This window comes from Wasmannia auropunctata, unplaced genomic scaffold (genome assembly GCF_000956235.1).
Source record: "Wasmannia auropunctata unplaced genomic scaffold, wasmannia.A_1.0 LD336037.1, whole genome shotgun sequence".
Lineage (NCBI taxonomy): Eukaryota > Metazoa > Arthropoda > Insecta > Hymenoptera > Formicidae > Wasmannia > Wasmannia auropunctata.
The window spans coordinates 378,857-404,239 of NW_012026853.1; the positions used below are offsets into that span (position 1 = coordinate 378,857).

The 25,383-nt window shown below is 37.0% G+C and overlaps 4 protein-coding genes across 9 annotated transcripts; 2 read left to right on the forward strand and 2 right to left on the reverse strand.

Annotated features, from left to right (window-relative positions):
* Positions 1 to 10: 10 nt before the first annotated feature.
* LOC105452130 (transcription elongation factor 1 homolog) lies at positions 11 to 1,581 on the reverse strand. Its single transcript, XM_011692988.1, has 2 exons — positions 1,320 to 1,581; positions 11 to 612 (listed from the first exon to the last, which is right to left on the reverse strand). Exons 1-2 carry the CDS (start codon positions 1,433 to 1,435, stop codon positions 480 to 482), a joined length of 249 nt encoding a protein of 82 aa, XP_011691290.1. The 5' UTR covers positions 1,436 to 1,581; the 3' UTR covers positions 11 to 479.
* Positions 1,582 to 2,434: 853 nt separating this feature from the next.
* LOC105452132 (E3 ubiquitin-protein ligase FANCL) lies at positions 2,435 to 5,510 on the forward strand. Of its 2 annotated transcripts, XM_011692991.1 has the most exons (9): positions 2,435 to 2,704; positions 2,769 to 2,902; positions 3,078 to 3,455; positions 3,537 to 3,641; positions 3,716 to 3,963; positions 4,139 to 4,328; positions 4,406 to 4,627; positions 4,806 to 4,906; positions 5,424 to 5,510. In XM_011692991.1, the coding sequence occupies exons 3-8, from the start codon at positions 3,141 to 3,143 to the stop codon at positions 4,899 to 4,901; spliced, it is 1,176 nt and encodes a 391-aa protein (XP_011691293.1). In that variant the 5' UTR covers positions 2,435 to 2,704; positions 2,769 to 2,902; positions 3,078 to 3,140; the 3' UTR covers positions 4,902 to 4,906; positions 5,424 to 5,510. The 2 variants fall into 2 exon arrangements, with proteins under 2 accessions (XP_011691293.1, XP_011691292.1); XM_011692990.1 differs by lacking the exon at positions 5,424 to 5,510 and having other exon boundaries at positions 2,437 to 2,704; positions 4,806 to 4,916.
* Positions 4,673 to 6,636, reverse strand: LOC105452131 (NADH-cytochrome b5 reductase-like). Its single transcript, XM_011692989.1, has 5 exons — positions 6,457 to 6,636; positions 6,070 to 6,370; positions 5,627 to 5,861; positions 5,351 to 5,562; positions 4,673 to 5,133 (listed from the first exon to the last, which is right to left on the reverse strand). The coding sequence occupies exons 2-5, from the start codon at positions 6,329 to 6,331 to the stop codon at positions 4,943 to 4,945; spliced, it is 900 nt and encodes a 299-aa protein (XP_011691291.1). The 5' UTR covers positions 6,332 to 6,370; positions 6,457 to 6,636; the 3' UTR covers positions 4,673 to 4,942.
* An 882-nt stretch (positions 6,637 to 7,518) lies between these two features.
* Positions 7,519 to 23,809, forward strand: LOC105452134 (transcription cofactor vestigial-like protein 4). Of its 5 annotated transcripts, none has more exons than XM_011692996.1 (5): positions 7,519 to 7,790; positions 14,558 to 14,850; positions 21,475 to 21,636; positions 23,065 to 23,262; positions 23,445 to 23,809. In XM_011692996.1, exons 2-5 carry the CDS (start codon positions 14,793 to 14,795, stop codon positions 23,522 to 23,524), a joined length of 498 nt encoding a protein of 165 aa, XP_011691298.1. In that variant the 5' UTR covers positions 7,519 to 7,790; positions 14,558 to 14,792; the 3' UTR covers positions 23,525 to 23,809. The 5 variants fall into 5 exon arrangements, with proteins under 5 accessions (XP_011691298.1, XP_011691299.1, XP_011691295.1 ...); XM_011692997.1 differs by lacking the exon at positions 7,519 to 7,790 and adding an exon at positions 8,133 to 8,378; XM_011692993.1 differs by lacking the exons at positions 7,519 to 7,790; positions 14,558 to 14,850 and adding exons at positions 18,036 to 18,635; positions 18,956 to 19,323.
* Positions 23,810 to 25,383: the final 1,574 nt, after the last annotated feature.

The window sequence follows — 25,383 nt, forward strand, 5'->3', positions numbered from 1 at the left end:
TATATACAAATGATACAGTATATTATATTATATATTACCTATAGATTAACATTAAAGTATAATTGATGCTAAATAATCAAATGTGATACATATATTTATCATTTATAATATATGTATATATTTCAATTTATAATTATAATATATGTAGGTAAATACTATAGAAATAGAGCTTGATATTCTATAATACAATATACATTATCAAGATTAGACTTCTTAATTAGTGCTAAATGTGACCATGTAATTATGATAAATTTTACATTACTTCCTCAACAACAATGACAGCATGCGTGTAATCTATTTTGCGTTTATCCAATTTTGCGATTCAGTCACATTTAGTAGTACATTAATAGACTTGCACTTTCACTCATGTAATACAATTTATGTTTATAAAATGTAGAAGGTGACGTGAATAAAAATGTAAGTAAAATTGACAATACATGTTACAGATAAAATAGTCCTATGCATACATTAACTAATATTCAATTAGCGGTCTCACAAGCATCGATCCAATCATTATATACATCCAAAGGTTCCGACAGTAGATTTATTGTTGTTTGAAAGTCCTCCAAGCATACCCTGCAGGTTATCCTGGCGGTACTTCTGGATTTATCCCTGATATCATGAAAAAAAGAATTTGAGAAAGGAAATTTAAGTTTATTACTCTGACATAAATTTGTCGAGTTTGCATAAAGTCTCTCTTTAAATTCTTAAGCAATTAAGTTTGCCCACAAATAATTTAAACAAAGTGTATATCAAGTTGATAAAGCTAATATGAATCAAGAAACTTGAAGAATAAAAGTTGTTTTGTTCGAATTTACTAAAACTTGATTCTGACAGGACAAAATGAAATTTCATATACAAGCGACAACGTGTCGATGGGTTTCAGGTTTATTCTCATTAGAGATTTATTAAATCTCTAATAAGAATTAATCTCTAATAAGAGTTAAGAATTTTGAGCGAAAGAGTGTAATGTTCATTTCTACCAATGATTAACTTCAATCTCGGTTTTATTTACTTTTTATCTTTTTCTAGTTCTTAAAATTAAAAAAAAGATACAAAGCAAGTTAAACCTGAATTAAAGTTAATCTACATTGGTAGAAACGGACATAAGGCTATTGTAATTCATTTCGCGCGGGAGCAATAAACTGATAAACAATAAAATGTACGATCAAGACTTGTTAATTTAACAAGTCCAAAGTATCACGCACGGGGTTGAAAAAACTATATCAATACGAAAAGAAGAAAGAAGATAATTTACTGTGCAGCGAGATCCGGTGCTTCGTTGCTCGAAAACAATCCCGTAATCACGGAATACTTACATCTTAACCTCGCACGATTTCTCGTGATTGCAGAACGGACAATTGAATTGCGTGTCCAACGGTTGAATCGCCTTTTTCTTGCTAGGCGGTTTTCGCTTGCTCTTACGTCGACCCATCTCGCGTGCAATTGGTTGAAATTACGCGTGTTTCAAGTCGACTGAAGTGTCCGGAGAGTCGACCTGACCAAATATCAGCGTCCGTACGCTTACCCGCAACGCAACGCTTGTTGTGTATGTACCGTTAGGTTAGGTTAGGTTAATCTGAAACCGCGAATTTGCCGATCTACGGCGCACGCGCGTAGACCCTCTGCATGCACGCGGTTTTGTGATGAATTCGCCATGTTCGGTTTAACAGAACTTAATTCATATATCGAAAGCAGATTTTACAATTTGTACCGACGAGGTATTATTAAATAAAGACGGTCGGTCAAAGGCAGGTTTCGTGACTGTCAAGTGGATAATTGAAGGGGGTAATTGAAGAACGATGATATTACCAACTAATCTGTACCGCGAGGGTAACAAATATAATCACTATATATTTTATTACCAACAGTGAAAAGTTTACATTATTTTTCAATTTTTCAATTTTTACTGTACGAATATATGTATTTTTTAATTTTCACAACGTTTGCTGTATGTTTATATATGTGTATATATATGTACAACAAACGTTGCGAATATTAATTATTATACTTGTAAGCTTTTCACTGTCGATAATAAAACAGTGATTTGGTCACACAAAACAGATCGTGTTTGTTATCCTCGGTACGCCAAAATGGTTGGTAATGTCATCGTTCTTCAATTACCCTCCCGAGCCCGCCGAGCTCACTTGACAGTCATGAAAATTTTCCTTTGACAGGCCGTTTTTAATAACATGTCAGTCTCTCTTTTTTTGTATTTTGTTTCCTTTTAAACCTAAAATAGAAATACATATGTACATAATAATTAAATTTCTTCCTAAGTACAGGTATATATAGGCTGCGTTCCTCTTGGCGCTTACAGCGCTTATAAGCATTATTTGTCTTTATTTAATATTTGATAAACAACAAGGATGAAATGATTTTGTGAGCACTGTAACCAGCTGTAAGCGCCAAAGGGAACGCAGCCATAATCGCAGAAAGAAAATTCGAACACTATAATTGTTGCGACATCCAATGGGAGAGTCTGCTTTTTAGTTATCCCTAGGAAAATAAATTCTTCCATTAGATACCGAGTGCGTCCCGAATCTCATTAAAAAAAGATCATTTTATTCAAGAATTAAATATCAAATAAATCTAGTCTATAATATGGTTACGTTCAGTTTGGTGCTTACTGCGCTTTGCAGCGCTTGTGAATATCAATTGTTTGTTTACATTTGATAAACAAAACAGTGATGCTGTGAATGCTGTAAGTGCCAAATCGAATGCAGCCTGTATATAACATAATTTTATTGTTTTTTTTATTTTACTAGGTCTACCAAATATTGGTATTTTGAAAACTAATATATATTCGCCGGAACATCTCAAAACTACAAAGAACAAAGGATTCCCTGCAGTTTGTCCAGTAGTCTAGTCCAGTACATGACAATATCTCTTATCGTCGCCTGTAAGTTTTATTTATTTTTCCTAGAAAAGCAGAAAGATATCAAGAAGATAAATCTTGATAACTATGGAAAAAAGTATCAATAAATCTTAAATATATCTTATAGTACATGTATAGTTCTACAGATAGTATATAGTTTTAGTAAATGTATCTATGACTGTGATATTAATGCTTTCAGATGCGAATGACACTTTCGTGTATGACTACGAATTTTTCAAACGAATAAATTCATTTGCTGACAATGGCAACAAGGCATGACTACAATTATGAAGCAATGTTGACTTTGCATCCGGAGATGATACTTGTCTCAGAATCGCCTGTCACTTGGCAAGGCTTTCTTATCATTTCCAATCTGTATCCCGCTGGCAAGCCTCAGTGTCCTAGAGTAAAAGTGAAACTAATTATACCCAATTATCCGTTATTCTACAATGCACAAATCATCTTTGGCAAGGAGATTGCTCTCCTACGGAACAAAGAATTCAGCAGAAAAGTGAAGGAACTGATAGAGTCTGAAAAAACAGTATTATCGTTCTTGACTGGTTTAAAGACGCTCATTGTAAGTAGTACAGAATATATTGCTTTTTGCTACTTTTTTCCTTTTTGACAATTGTGTTGTGATTATACATTTTGCAAACAGGGTAAACATATCGATAACACAGAGAGTAAAGTTTGTACGACAATTGACTTTGAATTTACCAAAGATCTTTTGCAAGATGTGAAAGAGGCTCTTCAGTATCCATCTGTAAGTAAATTTACCATATTTTCCTATAAATTCTCATATGATCTCATTGTTGAAGATAAAATATCTTATTAAAGGATGTGCAATTGTCATGCGATTGGAATCTGAGCACTATCAAGTTATCCCTGAGAGGAATATTTCTTACAATGCAAAGATGCAAAGATATTCGAACGCCCTGGAAAGTGGTGTCTTCTAACATGCCTGCTATCCCAACGTTTGAAGACTTCGACAGTAATGTAAAAAATTTGAGCGTTGCGATAACAAAATTCAAATTGCAAGTGGAATTTTTGGAAAGAGCATGGGCACAGTTAAAAGAAATTGATGAGTAAATGATTTTGCTTCTCGCTTATATTCACTACGTTTACAAGAGACAATAATATCTATAAATTTCTGGATAAAATGTTTTATAAAATTTCTTTTTAATTAACCCACGACTGAAGGAATTACATATCAACAATTGTTATGCTGAAATATTTTAATATGAAATATCTTATTATCAGGAATTGTTGGATAATTGACCCACCAGAACCAAACAAAAGTCACATGTACAGACGCATTCATTTGTCGCAATCTATATCTGTGACAATTACAATAGATCCATTGAATCCTACTGCTGTGCCGAAATTGGAATTCTCGGGTAGCGATAACAAGGTGAAAAGACAAAGGGACGATGTTTCCGTTAATATTGAGGTATGTTTCATGCATAACGTAGATTATAACAGCAACTTATTTATTTATAATTTTGATTATGTATAATGTTTTTACAGAACTGGAATCCAGATTGTAATGTTTTAGAAAATTTGAGGATGTTGTTAAATATGTACGAATTTCCCGAACGGATGGAAAGTTTGGACGACGCGGAAGGCATTATCGGCAGTCGCGAGTGTGGTATATGCTTCTTTGAAAAATCAGAGACCGATGAATTGCCGAATAAGATATGCGATAACGAAAAATGCTTAAAACATTTTCATACGGCGTGTTTGGCGGAGGTACGCCAGAGATCATAATATACATTAATAATAAAATGCTTTGCATAAAATAACAATTATATATTTCAACATTCAAAACAGAAAAAATGGGTAGACATTTCTAAAAGAGCATTAACAGAATTGAACGTGATATAAAACAAAATGTACTTCAATAAAATTTTTTTTTTTTTTATAACAGTGGTTACAAAGAAACGGTGCGAATCAAGTTGTGTTCGACCATATCCATGGCAATTGTCCACACTGCAAGGAAAGCATTTCCTGTCCCATTAAATGATAAAGGTAAATATTAATTTATAATCCTTAAAATGCCTAATTTCATTCAAATATATGTATATGCGTATAATTCATTGCTTGGAGCCATTCTTTCATGGACTGGTTGAACTTCAAAGTTCCACATATTAAAATTAATGTTGTCTCCGTATCATTAGATTGGAGATAATCGGCAACAAGTACTTTGCTCAAACGGCCGGCGTTTATATTAAAACCATGAAGGTTGACTGTCGTGTCTGAAATAATTAAAAATGTAATTGAATCCTTTAACTCTGTTCATATAATTAAAAAATTCTTAATATTACAATTTTAATCGTTTATTTATGATTAAACATTAATGTTTTAACTATCAAAGTGTGAAAGAAAATTATAACTTGAGTGCAATTCTTGTATGACATATGTACATAATTTTTTTAGGTTTTTCCTTTAATATTAGATCTTAATGTCACGTACCATTTAATTGGGACAGCTGTAACGTACATTTGAAATTCCAATAACCCGCTAGATGCGTCAATTCTTTTTTCAGAGGCACATGCGCTACCGACCTAAATCCCGCAACAAGATGTACTCTTGTCAATTCCGTTTCGTCGTCAACGATCGCTTTGGCAACTGGATAAAGCGCTGCTATTCCCGAGCCGATACTAAACATGACAATCTGCTGAAAACTATCATAACAACGTATTGATTAATGGAAAACAAATTATTTTTACTTATCCACACTTTACACACCTATTACTTTCATACTTAAAATCTCCGTAAGGACCTCTGACGTCAACTGCACTACCAATTGGTGCATTTTTCAAAAGCGAACTGAATTCACCGTCTGTATATAATTTTATTAAGAAAACGAAACCCCTGTATGTCCAAGCAATCGGGGTGTATGGTCGGGATTTACTCCAGGAGTGTAGCATGACGTACTGGCCAGGTGTGAGATGCAAAATAATATTTTTTTCTACTTTGCATTCTACGTAATACAAACAAAGTATTGTTTTAAATGTAAAAATGTTTTATAATTTTTTAAAATAATATAATTGCGTTATTGTAGTTTAATAAGAAATTTTTTAAGTTTTTTTTCAGCAATAGGCTCTTGTACTTTCTATTAACTATTTACAGTACATTTTATACAATTTATTTCATTTGCTACTGATTTTATGGAACTACATTATTTATACCTGGATATTCCAAGCGAACTAAAATGTAATCTTCCGATGCATCAGATATATCTGTGATAACGAAGGTTTTGTAAGATAAAAGAGATAATAAATTGCCAACTGTTTTAACTTTCGCTCGTGTCTTTCCATTTTCCCATTCTCTTAGCAGTGTTTTGTGAACGTCAAAGATACAAGGTGTGCAGCCACTACCACAACAATCTTCCTCCAGTGGAGTTTTTGGTCTATTATCGTCATTGTCACAATCGTTATCGTTTAAACTCATTTTACACCAATTTCTTATTGCATTGTTAATAGGACCTCTCTATAAAAGAACAAATACAAGTTAACCAAACCATTTATATTACACAAGAGGTTTATTAATAAAACATATTAAGTTGTAATAATTACTGCAAAATTTATTGTCACTTAGACATTTCATCAGTAGACTTGTATAGAAGAGAATTTTACTTTATTTTTTGTCGACATGGTTTGCAAGGAAATTATGAAGACCAATTGACACATTGGAGCAGTCGACACGGAATCATCAACATGCCATAACACGTGCAGGCCGTGCAGCGGACCACGTGACTACTCAACAGACGTATCTAGATAAGTAGAGCGCTGTTCATAAGGTTCAAATAAATTTTTTAATAATTTCCAGTAATTTATATTAATAATTTATTTTTTAATTTTTATGTATGTTTTTTTATTTTAAATAAAACTGTAAGTATATTAGACTCATGTAATAAAAAAATTGTTTAAACTGTTTATCTCTATCATGCATTATAATAATTATAATTGTTTTAAATAATACGCAACATTTTATAAGTATATATCGCATTATTATATATTATATTTATATTATATAAATGTAATTATTTAAAAGAATTTTTTAAATATTCTAATAAGATTTTGTAGTTGTTTTTATCCATGCAACGAGTCGCAAGAAACACAAAATTAACTTTAACTAAATAATTTGCTAACTACACACGAGAAATGCGTCTCAGCATCGAGCTCATAAATTTTGTTAACCATCTGTATTATTTAATCGACAGAAATTTTATCATATCATTTTTTCGACAATTTCTATTTCTTTCCACGACGAGCCTAATGATACCATACATGCTTGTGAAATGTGTACGTTACTTAAGATCGGCTGACACTAGTGACACTACTTCCACGCGTGCGCAGAAAAGTCTCTAGTCTAGTCGAAAAACGCGACCGCAGAGCCACAAGAGCCGCGCGGCGCGCTGGCGTATTTACAAGGCTGCGAGCCGTCGCGGGGAGCTTGACGATCTTGCCGTCGCGGCGCGGCGATCGGCCGCATACCGTGCATTCCGGCGTAATGCCCGAGCGCGCACGCGGGCGAGGGTGGGGGCGTAAGGAGGGCACGGCGCGGTAGGCGGGTGGGGTGGGAGGATGAGGACGAATAGCCGAGGCTGCCTGTCGCGTCAAACGGGCCGTGCCGCGCGCGCACGTCCACCCGCCCGCATACCATTAGATTTTCGTGGTTTTCAATGGGAACGGGTAACCGGCCGCGACACGACGCGCCGACGACGTGAAGTGCGCCGTATACGATCGGACGTAGCGTTCACCGCCCGGGCTGTCAAGAGCACGGCGGTGGCGGCGGGCGGGCAACTGTCGCGGCGTGAAACCTGCGTGTTTTTCGCAGGTGCGGCGCGGCGCACGGTTCCCTCGGCTTCGCGGAGCGGAGCGACGTCGGGAGCGACGAGCCGCCGCGGGTGAGTAAAGAGAGACATAATAAACGCACACGCATAGAGTGTATAGGCGTGCGTCCGCGCGCGCGCGCCAATACGATACGGCATACGTAAATGCCCGCACGCACTGTCAAATAAAAGACGACGCGGCGGGAATAAACGACGTGCCGGCAAGGATCCTTCCTGAGGAATGCCGCGCGCGTACGCCTCCTCACACACACACACTCTCTCTCTCTCGCTCGCTCTTTTTCTCTCTTTTCCTCCTCTCCTTTTTCTCGTCTCTTTTTTGCATTCTTCTACGCTACGCCGCATTCCTCTATTGATTCCCCGCGAACGTCGAGAGACGCGCCGCGCGGCGGTGGCGCCGACGGCGACGATCGCTCGGAGTAGCGCGCCCGACCCGTCATCGTCGTCGTCGACGGTTTTTACTCCGCGAATCTCGAGGCCCATCGGCGGATTCGGAGGTTCGAAAAAAACCGCTTCGTGCGATCGCGGGGTGATCTGTCGTTTCCGAGAGAGAGAGAGAGAAAGAGACGGAGAGATATACATCGAAAAGGCGCGCGAGTCGGCACCTCTTCTCGTCGTCGCACTTGCCGAGGAATTTCGCAGCAGGTACGCGATTTCCGAGCGAATTCGCCTTCGCGAAATCGTTCTGATAAAGTCAGTCGAGCGCGGCACGGTTTCCCACGACCGATGTTGACGTTTCGTTCGCGTCTCGGAATTTCGCAGCGAGTCTCGCGACGAGAAATTCGTCGCGTTCGCCAGGACGAGACATTTATATTTGCGATTCGTGGTTTGTCAATTGTACAGTGCAATTTTTACACGCGACGACGCGAGTCAATGTAAATCGATTGATTCGTGGTGATTCGCGCCCTTTGATCTCGTTACAAAACCGCTGCGCCATCGCAAATCGGCACAAGTGATAAACAACAAATGCGAACTCGACGAATCTCTGCCTGATGTTCGCGCTGTTCGCGAATTTCATGTGATTAGCGAATCGCGAATCGCGAATTATGCAGTCTGGCGTTGGCTTGGGAGAAACCGGAGAAACTCGGCGCGACATGCACGCACGTGCCATCCGCGCGTATCACGAAATCCGAATTCCACGACGTCGTGGTGATCGCGCGAATCGGCATTTCTTAAAATGGTGATGTTTGAAGTCACGACGGTCGGAATTCCGCCGCGGGATTCCTCTCGGCGCGTTCCCTTCGTCCGGGGACCGATTGATTTTTCGATTTATGGATTTTCGTGAACGGACGTACAAGAACGGATACCCTTACGCGATGATTCGTGTAGAATTTACCGCATTTCGCGACACCTTTCTGTGTATCTTTCTACGATTTTATTATCTTTTCCTGTTTACTGAAATTGCGGCTTTCGCAAGTGCAAAATTTAGAAATTTAGAAAGTGCACAGCAGACGCGGAAGAATTTATGAGAGATTGAATCTACGAAAGCAATGTATTGTACTTTGTTCTCTTTCAAATGAAGGTAGACGTTTCCTGGTTACCTTCCTGCCGGCTATTTTGACAAAAATCTTGAAATCATGAAGTCAAATCAAATATTTAAGTATTCTCTCGTCTTCACTTTTAATAACATCTGGAATAAGATAACTTCGATTTTGCTAGTTTCTCTTTTTTAAGATTGTGACATTCGCAAAATCTGGAAATTTAAAAAATGCATCAGATATGATGACATTTATGAGAGATAAATCTATGGAAGCACCGCGGACTTTGTTCCATTCTAAATAAAGTTAGATATTCTCGATTATCTTCTCCTGCGGATAAAATGATCTGCTCTGACTTCATGACAAGTTTTAGCATAGAGAAAACTTGTCACGAAGTCAAATCAAATATTTAAGTTTTATATTTATAATTTAAATATTCTTCTTGTCTTTACTTTCAATAATTTTTAAAATAAGATATACATTCGATTTTGCCTCTACTCTTTCTTGAAACTGTGATGTTCGTAATTTCAAAATTTGAAAATTTAGATAGTGCACGAGGCATTAAGAGATTAAGATCTACAGCAGCTTCGGACTTTGTTCTCTTCTAAATAAATGTGGGTATTTCTTGGCTACCTTCCTGCCGGATGTTTTAGCAAGCAAAAAAAACTTACTATGAAGTGAGATCAGACATTTAATTTTCTTTTTATCTTTTAATTTGAAATAATTAATTCTTTTACTTTTTTTAATAATTTTGGAATAGAGTAAATTTTTATTTTTTTTTACATGTAATATTTGTAACTTCTTGTCCTCAAAAATATGTTTGTCGTATATTTTTTATCACGTTCCTACATTTCGGTAGAAATGCAACGTATTACGGCAAATAGAAGAGAAACGATTAACTCGCTTGACGTTTCGTTCGTCGGCGCGTAAAAATTCCGTGGAACGCGCTCGCGTTTGGAATTCCATCGGGTGCGTCGAACTTTTCCCCAAGTATGATCACGCTGATCTTTGTTTAGGGAAAAGTCGTTGCAATGCAAGTGGAATGTTTGCAACAATTAAACGGATTTCTTCAGAAAGGAAAGAATGCGCTTCAAGCGAGGTGTCCTTCACGCTTACGAAAATTTCTTTGTTAACGCGCCTTCCGCACGTTCCGTTCGTTCCATTTCTGAAATTTTATCGCGCCTTTTCGTCACTCCCGACGCAACGGAATTCTTGCGATTCTTTTACGATTCATGCTCCCGCATACCGCGACGTTGTTTTTTTTTCTTGGACGACAGTCGATTTGTTAACTTTGAGGACGCGTAAAGCAGAAATCTACGCGATACATCGCATCGCTCTGTCATCGGACGTTTTCTCGGGAAGTCGACCGTAAAAACATCGCGTGCTCATTATTCGATCCCTTTCTACTTTTTTTTTCGCAGTAATTCCGATAAAACGCATCTGTATACAAATTGTACGAAAATCGATTTCACATTTTATTACATTGCCGTTGTTTTTACCATGACGAGGACACGTGCGGGTGAAATCAGAGAGAGAGAGAGAGAGAGAGAGAGAGAGAGAGAGAGAGAGAGGCAGTTGAAAGACGGGGATTTAAATGTACAGACTTTATATAATTCCCCATTTGAATTGAAGTTTTTTTCTTTCACGAGTTCGTCAACGACGAAGAAATCTCGATCGGCGGTTTCGAGCTCTCGCGTTCTCGAACACCGCGGTCGCGTGTATAATCGCCCGCATACCACGTGCTATTCAGTGCGTATATATATGTATATATGTACGTGTATATACGGGGTGTACGAATTATTCGACGGAATCGCTCTTTCTTTTGGTTGAAAACTTTCCCAGGAGTATCCCTAGATGAAAACTTGGGTTTTATCAGGATAATTTATAATTTCTAATGTTCTGACGAATAAATTTCTATTAATATTGCGTCAAATACTTGTTTAAAGACAAGTTTCTGTTATCTGTTTACAATCTTTATTTTAAATGTCTCTAAAAAGGCTCTAAAAAGGCTCTCGTAACGGTTAATATATTAACGCTGGTCAAACCACTTCTCGACATTCAACTACAAATATCTTCGTGGATAATCCGCATAAGAATCACATTAATTTGAAGCACATAATTTAAAAATTATTAATACATTGATATTAATAGCGTTGACTTCAATCTTTCAGCTTGATTTCTGAAATTTTGTGCTTTTTTTTATTAAGATAATAATTTCGGAACACCCTGTATATCCAATCGAATCTTTGGTCAAGATAACACGTGGGAATCTGATGTCGATCGAGTGGTTAGAGCGGCGTGCGTGACGTTAGTCGAAGGTGTGAAGATTCACCGTTCTTCCTGCAGATCACACACCGTTAATTTAACGTTCTCGGTAATCGATTTGAACACATACGTTCTGCTTGCAATAACTTCGCGAAAAATAAAAAATGAATTTAAATTGAAAAAATCAAATGCCTAATGAGCATTCAATCAGTTCCAATTTGTTTGATTCTATCGAGATTTATTGTCTCTTTAAATTTCATAAACTTTTACGTCTTTTTAAATTTCATAAACTCTTAAATGTTTTTGATTGATACATGATTTGTTTAGTTTATAATTTTTGTAAATTACAGGATGTAATAAGTACTTAATAAGAAAAACGAAAGGTAATTTAAATATAAAGATGAATTCTCGCGGTTCTCTTTCATACGGCAAAACGAGAATACAATTGAAAAAAATCGAATAAATTAGATACATTTAGAATTAATTGAAGTTTATAACAGAAGCTTATTTGTCGGTTTGGAATTGGTAGAAATTCAATCTGTAAAAAGATCAGGTTCGCTCTCTCGAATGGAATTGTGCCGATCGAGGGAGGGAGTGAAGTAAAAATATTTGTGAGTGAATTACAGCTGAATTTCACGTATATACAACCGTGTATTGAAAGGGTTACGCCTCCGAATTCCGACGCTCTCACGTCGATCCGTATTTACAAACGCACATCATTTATCGCACAATAATGTTGCATTATGCGGAACGACTCTCGCGTTCGCGCGATACACTTTATTCGGGCCGTCCTTTCGTTTAAATACTCGTAGCATACCGGCTGACGACACCCGTGATTCATAAAACGTTTACACTGCGCACCACTCGCGCAAAATTGAGAGGAAGGGGCACGGCCCGAGGAACGGCGCGCCTTTGTAAACCAGATTCATCCTTTCAACCTTATCTCGTTGCTTTATCACGCGAGAAACTCGACAAATATAACGACACGCGGAATCGGGCGGTGCCTTCTTGGTCGAAGGGTTTTCTTCAAGAAAATAAACAATTAGCTTCGAGAATTTCGAAACTAATAATTTAAATAAAAAACAACTTAAATTTATAGAAATTGATTTATATAGTTATTATATATAAATAACTATAAATTGATATATTTAATCTAAATGGCAGTTGCAGCTATTAAGAAAAATGTAATAACAACCCTTAATCGAAGTTGTAGTGTCTAATCTTGTAATTTGGCAATTGGTATCCCAAATCGAGTTTCAGAGTTTTTAAATTGTCAATTAATTTCAGTCCAGATAAAATTGAGCATCTTAATTTTTAAAGAAGGATTAAAAAAAACAGTTGAGCGAATTAAAAGGAGGAATCAGATAAGGTCGTTTTAATTTCCATCTGTTCGCACAAAATTCGCAGTTCTCTAAAGAGAACGAAGAAAAAGCCAAAGCACCGGAAAGAACAGAGCGCGCAAAGGGGTAGGGAGGTGAATAAATGGTTGTTTATATTGTTATGATGAAATCGTGATGTCGACCGTACGGTAGTGTTGCTAGAAGCGGGAAAAGCACGCGAGGAGGATGAGAAGGAATGAGAGAGGTCGCGATTCACAGATAGCAATGGCTTTGAACAGCCACTGTCAAGCCACGAGCCTTCCCTTTTATTTTCAAATTTGAAAAATAATAATATCCCTTTCACTTTTTGTACAATATTAGGGCGATCATATTTTTTCTTTTTTTCTCTTTTAAGAAAAGTGTTCAACATTAGAAAACTTATGCAAGACAGAAATTGATTATTAAAGATATCAAATTGAATTAAATCATACCTACATCGATGAAAGAGGTTCAATCACAGCTAAATAAATTGTCACATAGTTTGTTTATTACGTTCTACTCATATATCGTATAGTAGAATGTCAATATGTGAAATGGTAGATATGATATAGTGTTATCTTTGGACGCTAAGTACACATTAATATTGTTGATTATTAATCAATACATTGCATACCTGAAAGTTTGTTTCATCGTTCTGGAATTTTTTTGGACATTGATGTACAACTTTCATTTTCTGTAACTTGAGAAGAACGTAATGATCATATAACTTTCAATTTTTGTAACTCGGAAAAAATATAAGCACTTTTGAGCACTATCAGAAGAAACGGATGCTTAAAAAGTAATTAAATAATATTTCTTCTTATAGCAATTTTCTATGTTGACAAGTTTTTTTTAACTGTTATTAGATTAACGATCGATATAACAAATAAGGGAAAAACTATCATTTTGTAACTATTTTTTAGCAGTTAAACTCGAAATGCGTATCACAAAGTGATTTTATGATTGTTAGAGTTTAATGTCAGTCTTAACTAAGATTGCTTTAAGTAATTATGCATTTAACCTTTAAACCACTATATTGACCGCTCACAGACCACTATTGAAACGTTACTTATCAACCATTTTCTTATTTGTCACCATTTAAATATATTTTATTTTTATTGTATACGAGATTTTCTTGTTAATCCTCACATTAAAACATAGTTTTCTTTTTCCCCATCACAAATATTCAGAAAACATACATTTTTATTATAGATAACTTATAAGATAAGCGAGAGCATAATAGCGGTCTGTCAGACCGACACTGTGGTTAGTGTGATTTTTTTGGGCGTGGTGATTTAAAGGTTAACATAAATATCGATACAAATTTAATATGAAAAAAAGCTATTTTATCAGCTTATCATTGGAAAGTGATTAACGCCAAAAATATTTTGGTTAAGGAAGAATCGATTTGAAATTCCTTCGGTGATATGAAAATTACAGCGATAACGTCGATTACTATCAGTTAAAGCCGATTATCAATTGGCGTTAACGTGCTATACGAACGCGAACGTGTCGATCCCATTGCTAGATACGTGGCGCGAGAGGAGTGCCGCGGGGGTGGGGGTCCTCCCGCGTGAGGGGGGGAGAGGCGTCGACGGGTGAGGGGTCCGCATTCCACAGACAATGTCACGTTTTTTAATCCCCGTTTTACTTTATTTGCGCCGCCTTCAGCTGCGAGGAAGGCCCAAACAGTTAAAGTTCGACTTTTGTCCCTATTATACAGAGCGCCTGATTTTGTGACGTGGAGAAGCGCAGACGGACCAAGGACGACGTATCCTTGCTACAAGAAACGACGACGGCGACGAGGGAGGGAGCACCGTGAAAAGAAGTTGGAGGATCCACGGGGCAGTTTTGAGGGTGCGCGCGAGTTTCGCGCGAGGGTGGCACGCGAGGAGAGGAGAATAGAGGAAAAAGGGGAGGAAGTTCGAAACGGGCTGAACGAACGAAAGAAGGAAGATATGTCCGCCGTCGAGAGTGCCTTGGACGTCCTTTCCAGAGCAGCGACAATGATGCAAGGTCAGTTCATACTCCTTTTGAAATTTTATTTTGCAATTTATTTTCGCGGACTCTAACTCCCTGCGTGGAATGATAATATACAACGTTCCAAGACAGCACGGTACAAGATAATTACACGTTAAAAGACAACCTTGTCCTCTTTTTAAACTTTGCAGAACCTAATTTTTGTCTTGTCATTATATAAGTACAAAAAAATGTAGTTTCTTCCCGTCTCTCTTCATCAAGTTTTGCCGGGTATCGTGGAATTGTTGGTGGTTTCGTTAGCAATAATAAATATAATAATATACGTTACGTCATCCTTCCTCGTCATTCTTAAGAAGGAACTCGGAGATTTTATTATCTCCGTGATGACTGCCTTAAAAAACGAAATGTACGATCGTAAGAAAAAAATGTGCCAAGTATTTCGAACTCGTAGTAGGCAGTAGTAGAAACAAAGGCGCCTTCAGAACGAACTTATATAGTCGGACATTCTATTGTCATTCACGGAAATTCTTTCGTGCCTTTCTCGTGCCCCATTTATATCTTTTTAATTTTTCTTCGAGTCACTTTCTCTCGAGGAAGTACTGCATTTCACCCGCCATACCGTCTATTTCTCATTCAGAAAATATCAATGCCTGATCAACGGGAATGCGAAATATAAAGACACAACTATATAGACAATGGAACGTAATGCGATCAAATTCGCGCGGAATGCACGGACTTCAGAAACGACGACAAAACTACTCGACATGCCGCCGGCATTCCACGCATAATTTGTTCAATAGTCATTCTATATTTCACGCGCGTGCACGACGACATTAACGAAGGCTCGTTCGTATGCAAGCTGGGGCAGCGAATCGCTGTGGGTATTATTATCGCGGGCGCCTGTTATAATGCAACATGCTATTACCTGACATAAATTCGCGATCGTAACATACTGTCACAATCCGTGCAATCGTTTTTACATGGAATCGATCGCGCGCGATTGCGGGTGAGCAATCGCATTCTTCGCTTTGTATTCAGCTATATCCGTCTTACGAAATCCTCTTTATAGAACGATTTAAATTAACGTGAACGCTAACATTAGAAGAGCAAAATTAGGAGGGTGAATGTATTTTAGTTATAATAAAACATTTATAATAAGAAATATAAAATATTTCGATTGGTATATATATAATTTTTTTCTGCTTATTTATTTCAATTTGTAAGAATCGATTGTCTTTGATTAAAAGAATATTAATCCGATTGGACTAATGGATTTAAAATACTCGTAAGACGATCTTTATTCGTCATAAGGTTACTGAAACCTAGTCTACTTAAGTGAACATCACTTCGGAGTGTCACAACGTGTTCCGCATAGTCGCCGTTTATAGTTCCGATTCCACGTACCGCGGATTAAGTACACGTGTTCAGCGTCGACGCGAGTCGCGCGCGAATGCATTTGCTGATCTCGAATTTTTATTCTTCGACGAAGCAAACGCGTCTTCCGCTTACACCGATACATTTTGTCAGGAAGTTTAGACAGAAATGTGCCATGACATGCTTAACCCTCGATCTGCATACGTTTTACTGCTCGCGTATTCTGTTTCTCGAATAATGAATGCGAAACAATGCAAATTAGATAACTCTAATAAATCATGCGCATGAACGAACGAACGAATTAATTTAATTAGCATTACATTGCAAATTATATCTATTGTTAGTATAAAACGCAAGATTTAATACAAATTTAAAAATATAAATCAGTATATAATTTAATTTTAGCATTACATCGCAAATTATATTTAGTATAAAATCCAAGATTTAATACAAATGCAAAAATATAAATCAGTATATAAATGATAACACCGCAAGATAAATATAAATAAGATTTAGAGACATTATTAACGGCTTTTATTAAATTTTATTGTTCCTTATTTTTACTTGTCAATTTTGAAAATCTTATGTATTCCGCCAGAATTTTATTCGATGAATTTCTGCGCAATAAAATAATCGAAATTGCAGGGGAAATTTATATACAAGAATAGCGCTTCTTCCTTTCATCTCTCTTCCTCTTTTTTTTTGCGTTCGAGTCAATGGAACGATATAACATATATGGTAGGTACATGGATATATCGAAAGGGTTAAAATAAACGCATGCTATCAACCGCTCGACGTATTCGCGCGTGCATCGCATCGATGCGCCGGTTGTGCATATATACTGGGTCGTGCAGAATTATCGCATGTCCTTCGAGTCAAGTTAATTTAGCTCTAAATCTAATCTATAATCCATGTAATCGCCTAATCTAAAAATTAGCAGAAGAAGAGCTTGAATGAATTGGGTCAATTATTGGCTGTTAGTTTTCTTTTGACACGGAGCTGTTCTATTTTAATGTATATATATAGAGCCGTGTAAAATTATCGTACGTATTTTCATTCGAATTAATTTAATTTTAAATCCAGTCAATGTATCTTACCTTCTAAGATCCTTAACCTTAATCTCTATAAAAATGAGAAGAAAGGCATTCAAGAGAGAATTCTCGATTATTGGTCCTTATACTTTTCCTTTCCGCCGTATTTTCATCGCTCAACAATCGCGTCTGCAACGTGCGAATTTCTCAGGGTGTTTTTCTTCATTAGAGTACTTGAGACAAGTCGTACATCGTATATGTATATGCGACTTCTATAAAAACGAGGGAATAATTACGAGTTTTTTAATTCGACTTGGGGGCTCAATGTGTTCAGCTAAAGATCGTAAAAAAAAAAAAATTATATCGAGCATTCATTTATTTTATGGGGTCCTAAGTGATCAAAGGACATGTATATGCGAATTTTTAGTCTCTGCACACCCAGTATACCGTGTCTACCTGGTAAAAAGGGAAAGAGAGAAAGAGACGGAGAGAGAAGAGAGAGAGAGAGAGAAGGAGAGAGAGAGGCCGAGAGAAAGAGAAAGCGAGAAAAGAGACGAGTTGGCTTCCAGCCGAGCGCGCGCGCTTATAGTACCTTATAAATACACGCTTAATTCGCGTCGTATCCGTGCAGGCTACCCTCCGGTGTATACGACGCTGGTACGGGTGCCAGCATGCGCGCGTATGCGTGTATACGTATAAAAGGCAACCTCCTTCGATCCCACGTGTTGCACGGGGAGAAGGGTGGTGGCGGCGGACGGCGAGCCGAGGCGGCGGATGAATGAATGAATCTTAAGACAGTCGTGAGTGGCGCATTCACGAAACCGCGAGCGCGCCTTTGAGGGACGCGCTTTTTTTTTTGAGGGAACCTCGCGCGGCTTCTCCTCGCGTCGTCGCCATTTTCGTCCTCCGTCGCCGTCGTTCCTCCGCATTGTGCACACCTCGCGATTGCGTTAAATGACCGTTTCTTTATCGGCAGCTGAACGCCGAACGACGAGTGTGTGTGCGTGTTTGCGTGCCTCGCTCTCCGCCGCTTCGTTTTCCGCATTTCGCGGTTTTTGAATTTTCTCTTGTTCCCACTGCATTCGCCGTTTCCTTCTCATTTGCCGCGTCTCTCTTTCTTTTTTTCTTTGAATTCTGAGTTGTTTCGACGCTCTGTGGCGATTCCGCGATCTTCGCTTCGATGTCTCGATTGTCTTATGCCGCCAATCGCCAACGTGATCGGCCGTCTATCCGCGAGCAAGTAATTGTATTAATTATCAAAAGTTGTGATTGTGTGAAAAATAAAAAAATGTTTGGAGAAAAGAAAGGAGATTAGTGCACTTTTCCAGGAACGAATCTTCACGAAAATAAGATTTTTAATGGGAGTATCACATAGAATTTTATTTCTAGAATGAAAGTGCATCGAAAGTTATTCAGGTATAGTTTTCGTTAACTGGTGATTATTTATTCATTATAGTGCTAATCTAAATGATCAGTGCATATACTGTTTGGGAAACTTCAATTAAAATTTGCATAAGAGTAATTGGAGTAATCGGAGTTTACATAAGAGTGGAATCGATGCACCGCTGATTTGTAATTTGTTCGTGAGAAATTTCGCAGAACACAAACGCTTTACGACTCTTGATTGCTTTTAGCAGATAATCGTGCGTCGGGAAAAAGTCGTATTATTGATGAAGATAACTTGTTTTAAATTTTCACTTAAATTTGTTTTTAATTTTTATTTACACACTCCCCAGATTATCATTTGTTTCAATTGTGCGCGTAACAATTGTAAGGTGGATATAAATTCTGATCGAAATAAAACTATACGTGCCGTTGTAAAAATTAGTCTAAACTGTGCTATAATATCACTGAAGCTGAAGAACGTGGCGATAGATTGAATATTCGCAGAAAAAAATGCAAGGCGTCTTTTGTTAGAACGAAATGAATTTTCGTCTTGCTTTCGTCAAGCGTTCGTTCGATATCTAAGAGAGGACGATCCCGCAGTTTCGCTTCGACATTAATGCTCCCAAGACCAATAAAATGGAGCTCCCGTGCAAGAGGAGGCATCTCTGGCAGCCGTGGCTTAATGTCGATAGCCTCCGACTGCCTCGCAAAACGGAAGGTACGTCATTTTGTAAAGTGCGATGAAATCTTAATGGGAGCCAAATAGATTAAAAATGAATAAATAAAAACTTTATTACAAAAAAAGTTTCATGTCTAAAATTGAATTCTTAGTAAACAAATTGGAGACATTTTTTTGCGTAATCAGCTAATCGCATATAATTTGACAGAAATCGTAAAATATGTTTTATTAGTGAAGTAGTATTACTCAAAGCGTTCATGCACATTTTACAATCGATTTTTGTTAACGCAAGACGTAAATTAACTTGAGTAGCTTAATAATCGTAAGTACTGCAAGGAATGCTATTCATTCCAGAATGCCAGACACTTTAGGCAAGTGCTGAGATTCTAAATATATAGATAATAAGATATATTAAATTTCATAAATACAAATAAAATAATTATTGAATTTAAAATAGTTTTACTAACAAAAGAAATTTTTATTGGAATTTATTTATCAAAACGTGACCAATCTTTTTAAATACGACTTCATATTTAAAATAATTTTTATTATATGGATTTATTAAACTTATTCCCTTTCTTCATCCTAAATTGTTCAATTTGAAACTAAATTAATAAGACTTAAAGCATTAAAATTAAAAAAAATACAACCTCTGTGAATATTTTTTGTATATAAAGATTTCCGGCGAATTAATTTCAAATATTTCAAGATAAAAATTTTGAGAATAATTGTCGCGTTCACGTCGTATATCGCATCTTCTGAAATTTTAATATTCGCAATAATTTTATGGCACGATCTCGCTTGGCGTTCAATTCTTCGGTTTTCCATTTTAATGTTCGATTTTACGATTTTGAGATAGTTGAAAATAATAAAGCATTATTAACAAAATATATACTGTGTTATGTATTATGCAATTAAAGATACATGGACGTCGAACGCTGAGCGATGTTGTAAGAGTGCTTTGCCTCTCTCATCAAATTTCGTTTTACGGACTAAAGGGGACCTTCGGCTCTCCCGATTTATCCGCTGGATAGCTCCAGCAGCGGAAACGACGAGTCGCCCTATGATTTGGAGTCATAAAGGGACGAGACTCATGTGCGCGTTCGTTAATTATCAGCGGTACATATCGAGGAGTTAACTGACTCTCGTGGCTGGCCTCCCGCCCCGTTCTTCCGTTCATCTCCATGGTCCATTCATCTTTTCCCTGCAGTATACGCGCCTCTAAACCAGTTTCGCCATCTTCTGAACGATCCTCTCACGGCTATTAGGCACTTCCTGCCCATCCTGAGAAACCGAACTCGTTTTTACTACCCTCTTCCCTCGTCCTTCGTGTGCCGTCCTCCTTCTCTCCTCCTCATCTTCCCGCTCTTTCCTCAACCGATCGTGAAGGGTTGTCTCGTTTGATTAGCTTTCCAATTTTAGATATTCCGCCGCTCGGAAATAGACGACCCTCGCGATTTCCGATCGATAGCGCGGCTCATCGCGAAGTGCGGTTAATAAAGACGTAAGAGAGGAATTCTAGATATGCTATCGAAAGTTGCGAAACGTAAACGGGACTCGGTAGCGCGGTCGATGTAGCCAATCAAACTACTTCATCCTTTTCACGCACACGCGCGCTTTTGTGCTTACACTTACACTCTCTCTTGTCTAAATGGACAGTACCTACGAAAATATTTACAGCCAACCTAATTCGTTCTCGTACGTCCACCACTCTTCTCTCTCGTCCCCACTTTGTGACCGTTGTCGATTCGAAATAATGTTGGCGTTCCTTACATACCGTTTTACAGTCCGACAAAGACAAGGGAAAACGCGCCTCTTCTTCGGAGGTTTAATGTGCATATTTCGCTTTTCAATCTCTCGGAAGCGTAGCCAATCTCATTGACTACATGTTGTCTCGTATTGCTTAAAATTAAATTAAAACAAGGTAGGGGAAGTGCGGAGCGATCCGATTCAAAACAAAATGCGTAGTTTGTAGAGTATAGAGATATTGTCGCTACAGCAGACCGAGCACAATCAGTATGAAATAGTCGGGATAACGTATAGAATTCTTTACGAATTCTGTTCTCTTCTTTTAGACTTAGAGTATTTATCTGGATCGATAGACTGTTGTTATTCCTTGTCTGAAATTTCCATCTCGAGGAACAACACTGTCATTCATAGTGGTATTTTCGGTGTCCTCGTATATTGCAGAGGAGAGATCGAAGGTGACGAATCTGCATCGAAAGCCAAGCAGCGCGTGGCGTAAAGACCGTAGAAGAGATCCAATTCAGAGCGAAGCGTTGGACATGTCGGCAGGAAGAACGAATCATCATCACAACAGACCGAGTGTGATCGTTCCTACCACGCAAGTTGGTAAGCAATAATTAATAATGACAGGAAAATCTCTGAAAAGAAAAAGGATATGTAATTACTATCTCTATCAGTTACAATTAAAGTGCAAGACGAATTTTGACTTAAGATTCTGACGCGTGATATCGTTTCGTTTTACATGACTGACGATGAAAAGTTTCGATCTTGAGAATTTTAATATCGAAAAAAGATGCGAGAATCTTACGTCAGGTTACATAGTTCTATGAACAACGAAAAGAATTCAATTTCAATTCGTGCAAGGAAATGTTAGTATAAATTTCAACATTGAAGATTAATTAATAGATTTATGTTTAAATTGAATTTATATTTCCTTTAGCACTGTCATTAATTTTTATAGGAAGAATGAAATAAAATGATTTATTTTGACGTCGAAATAAAGATTATTAGTAAATAATTACCAAACGAAACTTGAATACTAAATATTTTGAAACCCGTATTAATCTTCGTAGCAGCAAACGAATAGTGACATATTCGTCCGCTCGATTTCTAATATAACTTAAGACAATCAGATTTTAATTGAATTTTACCATTATTATATATAATTATATTATATATAATAGGAAACATTTTACATAGACAATAAATGTGCGTTTAACTGATCTCGTCTCAAAATTTTAAGCCATCTTCAAAATATTCTTACCGAATTGTTCCGACTAACAAAACGAAAGATCTGACGGTACCAGTCGTCGTTAGGCATCTCCTAGTAGTCTCTATTGTTGCCAAGGGTGTCTGGAAGTGATGGAGGGTGTTTTTATGACAATGCATCGTCCGCTGCATCGGGATGTTGTGCAGATGCGACATATATCTCAACGGAAATACAGTTAATTCCTCGGCATACCTTCGTGTTAACGTTTATTTTTCTAAAACATTCATCTTCATATTAGTTATAGACGGAATTAATGCGGATATCCATTTATTATAATGATATAGTAGATAGATTTATCATTTCTAGAAGTTAATTTTTTTGCTAAAACTAATAGTGGCTTTATATCTGATAAATTATTATGAAATATTATTTAAGTAATTAGCTAAAATATGTAAATAATATACTATTATGATATTTTCAATTAGATTTCTTTAGTCTAATCGGAGAATCTATTTCGAACAGAACATTGTCATGTTCTAGCTTCTTGTTAAAAATTATTTAACTTACTTAAATGACTGTTATATTCTTCATTTTAGATTTTTTCTTAAAATTATATCTGCTTTTGTAATTTATTAATTTTTATTTTAATATTACGTGTAAAACGGTGAAAGTAATTTTACGTACGATACGTATTTACATATATGTACAATAACATTACGTATGTGCAAACTGAAAATAATATTATTTAAATATATAAATATTTAACTAGGATTGACGTAGTTGAACATACGATGAAAACATTTCTCCATGTTTCTTTTCTCCAGGTATCACAATCGAGGATACGGCTATGACGTCGACAACGACGTCTACCACGGCCTCGGGTGGACAGAGGACCGTTATCAGGATGGCGGGTGGCGTCAGCGATCCCGCGATTGACGAGCACTTCAAACGGTCTCTGGGTCCGAAGAAGTACGCGGCCGTCTTCAACGCTAATACTACGGACAAGGAAACTGGCTTGAGTGGTAAGTACAGACAGATATTAAACATATGTATGCCCCGTGAGGGATAAAGTAGACACGACAGTCCGGATGGACCGGCCCTGGGTGACGATAACTTCCATGGTCCAGGCTGGCCCAATCTGGATCCAGTCTTGTCTTAGCCTCGCCTTTGCCTGGACCAGAACCCTTAAGCGTTCTTTGCGCAGTTGACGATCATTTCGCGAAAGCGCTCGGCGAAACTTGGACGAGGCTTCAGGCAATCAATCGAAATAAGGAGTCCACCTAACTACCGGACAGTCTCGCCGGAAATCTTGTCGTCCTACTCGTCGTCGTCCTCGCCGTCGCTTAACGACCGTGGTAACCCACTCGGGGTAAAATCGTTCCAGTCTCGCTAAATATATATTAATGATAAGTCATAACCTGATAAGAATTAGCCGAATTCGCGACTGTATTCGAGGAACTCCTACGTTCAAGTAAAACTATAATTAGGGACGAAAAGATTTAATAAAGGATAAATAAAGAGAAATAAACGCACATGTTAGGATATGATTTTATAAAAATGCAGGATATTTTCAACTGGATTTTTATATTGATTTCGATAATTGGGAAATATCGAGAAAAAGAATATAAGTAGAAAGTTAAAAAATAATGGACTAATGACGGTATTCATAGTTGATAATTATATGATGAATAATCATAGATTTATAAATCTCTGATTATTCATAAAAATTATTGAAAATTATTTACGACTACGAACATCGTCCTACAAAAAAGTGGAATTACTATTTATTCAGAATATTAAATTCATTGATTCGCTCCTCTTGTAAATTACATCTTTTACAAGTGAAATTTGAATCTGACCTCTAATTAAATAAATATAATAAATTTATATAATATTTAAACAATTAATATAAATTTATTTATAATATAAATTTAAATCCTTTTATTTTTTCTTATATATTTGATTTATATATATTTTCTTTTTTAAGTGTCTTATGGAATTCATAATTATTCGCTTATATACTTTTTCTCTATCCAGACTCTTTCGTAGACATTTTATTTTAATTGGTACGTACCGCGTTGTGTAAGGAGGGTATCAAGTGTCCTTGATCTTCTCGCTTTTCAACTGGGTGCTCGTTGTCGTCGCTTTTTCGCTAGATACGCGTATAAGAAGACATCAGGAGGGTTGGCCTGTTGCACGCTGTATTTTGTACGGGCGAATTTAATATTATTGTATATAGGCACACATATTCCTTTATTATCGCCATCGCCACAGTCATTACCGTATAGTTCCGAGTTGTGTATGAATATAAAGTTATTTATTATAATATTTCATACTTCCTCGCAAAATAGTATGTTTATACAGGTATACATATTTATGTAAATATCATTCCGTCGGCAATCCTGGTCTTTTAATATATAGCCGATTTTTTTATTGCAATTTTAAGAGAATAAATAGATGGTGAAGTTCTCGGTATTCCGCCCTAAAAAATTTTCTGTTATGGTAAAAACTTGTTAAAAATTTTTCACAAGTATACATGAATTATCTTAAATTTTTACATATAGTGCGGAACAATAAAAATATTTGATGTAGACTTTAAGGACTCATTTCCTAAAATCTAAGGGAATCTAAGTTGGAAATTTCACATTGCCGACGGAGGGATATATATTCATAGATATGTATATACATACGTGTATGTAATATTTACTTATGTTAGTAAGCGTACGATATTATACTCGTGGAAAACAATGGTACGGCCCCTCCTAGTACAAGTAATTTCAATAAAGTGCCAGCTATTTTGTAATTCAATCGTGCACAGTTCGCCGACCGAATGCCCGATTGCATATAATGACATTTTCTCTTTTAATTAAATTGAGCGGAGTTACTGACGAACACTGAATGAATTTGACAATTAGAAATACTAAATATTCACGATGTTTGTTGCGTAATTAATTTCACTCGCAAAGTACAGGCATGTGTCGCGTGTGGACAATTGTCCAAAATAATTCGGACAACTGCGACTGCGCTTAATTCGTCCCAACTAGGGGGGGTCAGATCATTGTTCACGGGTGCATATTATAATAACGACCGTAATGCCGGAGAGAGCTCCATGAGAGGGAAGCGAATAGAAAGAACTATAATTT

Coding starts and splice junctions, on each gene's coding strand:
- LOC105452132 (XM_011692991.1), top strand. CDS start 3,141: ATGGCAACAAGGCATGACTACAATTATGAAGCAATGTTGACTTTGCAT. Junction 3,964..4,138: donor CAGTTAAAAGAAATTGATGA/GTAAATGATTTT, acceptor TCTTATTATCAG/GAATTGTTGGATAATTGACC. Junction 4,628..4,805: donor ATACGGCGTGTTTGGCGGAG/GTACGCCAGAGA, acceptor TTTTTATAACAG/TGGTTACAAAGAAACGGTGC.
- LOC105452134 (XM_011692992.1), top strand. CDS start 19,242: ATGGAGCTCCCGTGCAAGAGGAGGCATCTCTGGCAGCCGTGGCTTAAT. Junction 19,324..21,474: donor ACTGCCTCGCAAAACGGAAG/GTACGTCATTTT, acceptor CGTATATTGCAG/AGGAGAGATCGAAGGTGACG. Junction 23,263..23,444: donor CAAGGAAACTGGCTTGAGTG/GTAAGTACAGAC, acceptor TTCTTTGCGCAG/TTGACGATCATTTCGCGAAA.
- LOC105452131 (XM_011692989.1), bottom strand. CDS start 6,331: ATGAGTTTAAACGATAACGATTGTGACAATGACGATAATAGACCAAAA. Junction 5,862..6,069: donor AGTTCGCTTGGAATATCCAG/GTATAAATAATG, acceptor TGTATTACGTAG/AATGCAAAGTAGAAAAAAAT. Junction 5,563..5,626: donor TTTAAGTATGAAAGTAATAG/GTGTGTAAAGTG, acceptor TTGTTATGATAG/TTTTCAGCAGATTGTCATGT.
- LOC105452130 (XM_011692988.1), bottom strand. CDS start 1,435: ATGGGTCGACGTAAGAGCAAGCGAAAACCGCCTAGCAAGAAAAAGGCG. Junction 613..1,319: donor AAATCGTGCGAGGTTAAGAT/GTAAGTATTCCG, acceptor TCATGATATCAG/GGATAAATCCAGAAGTACCG.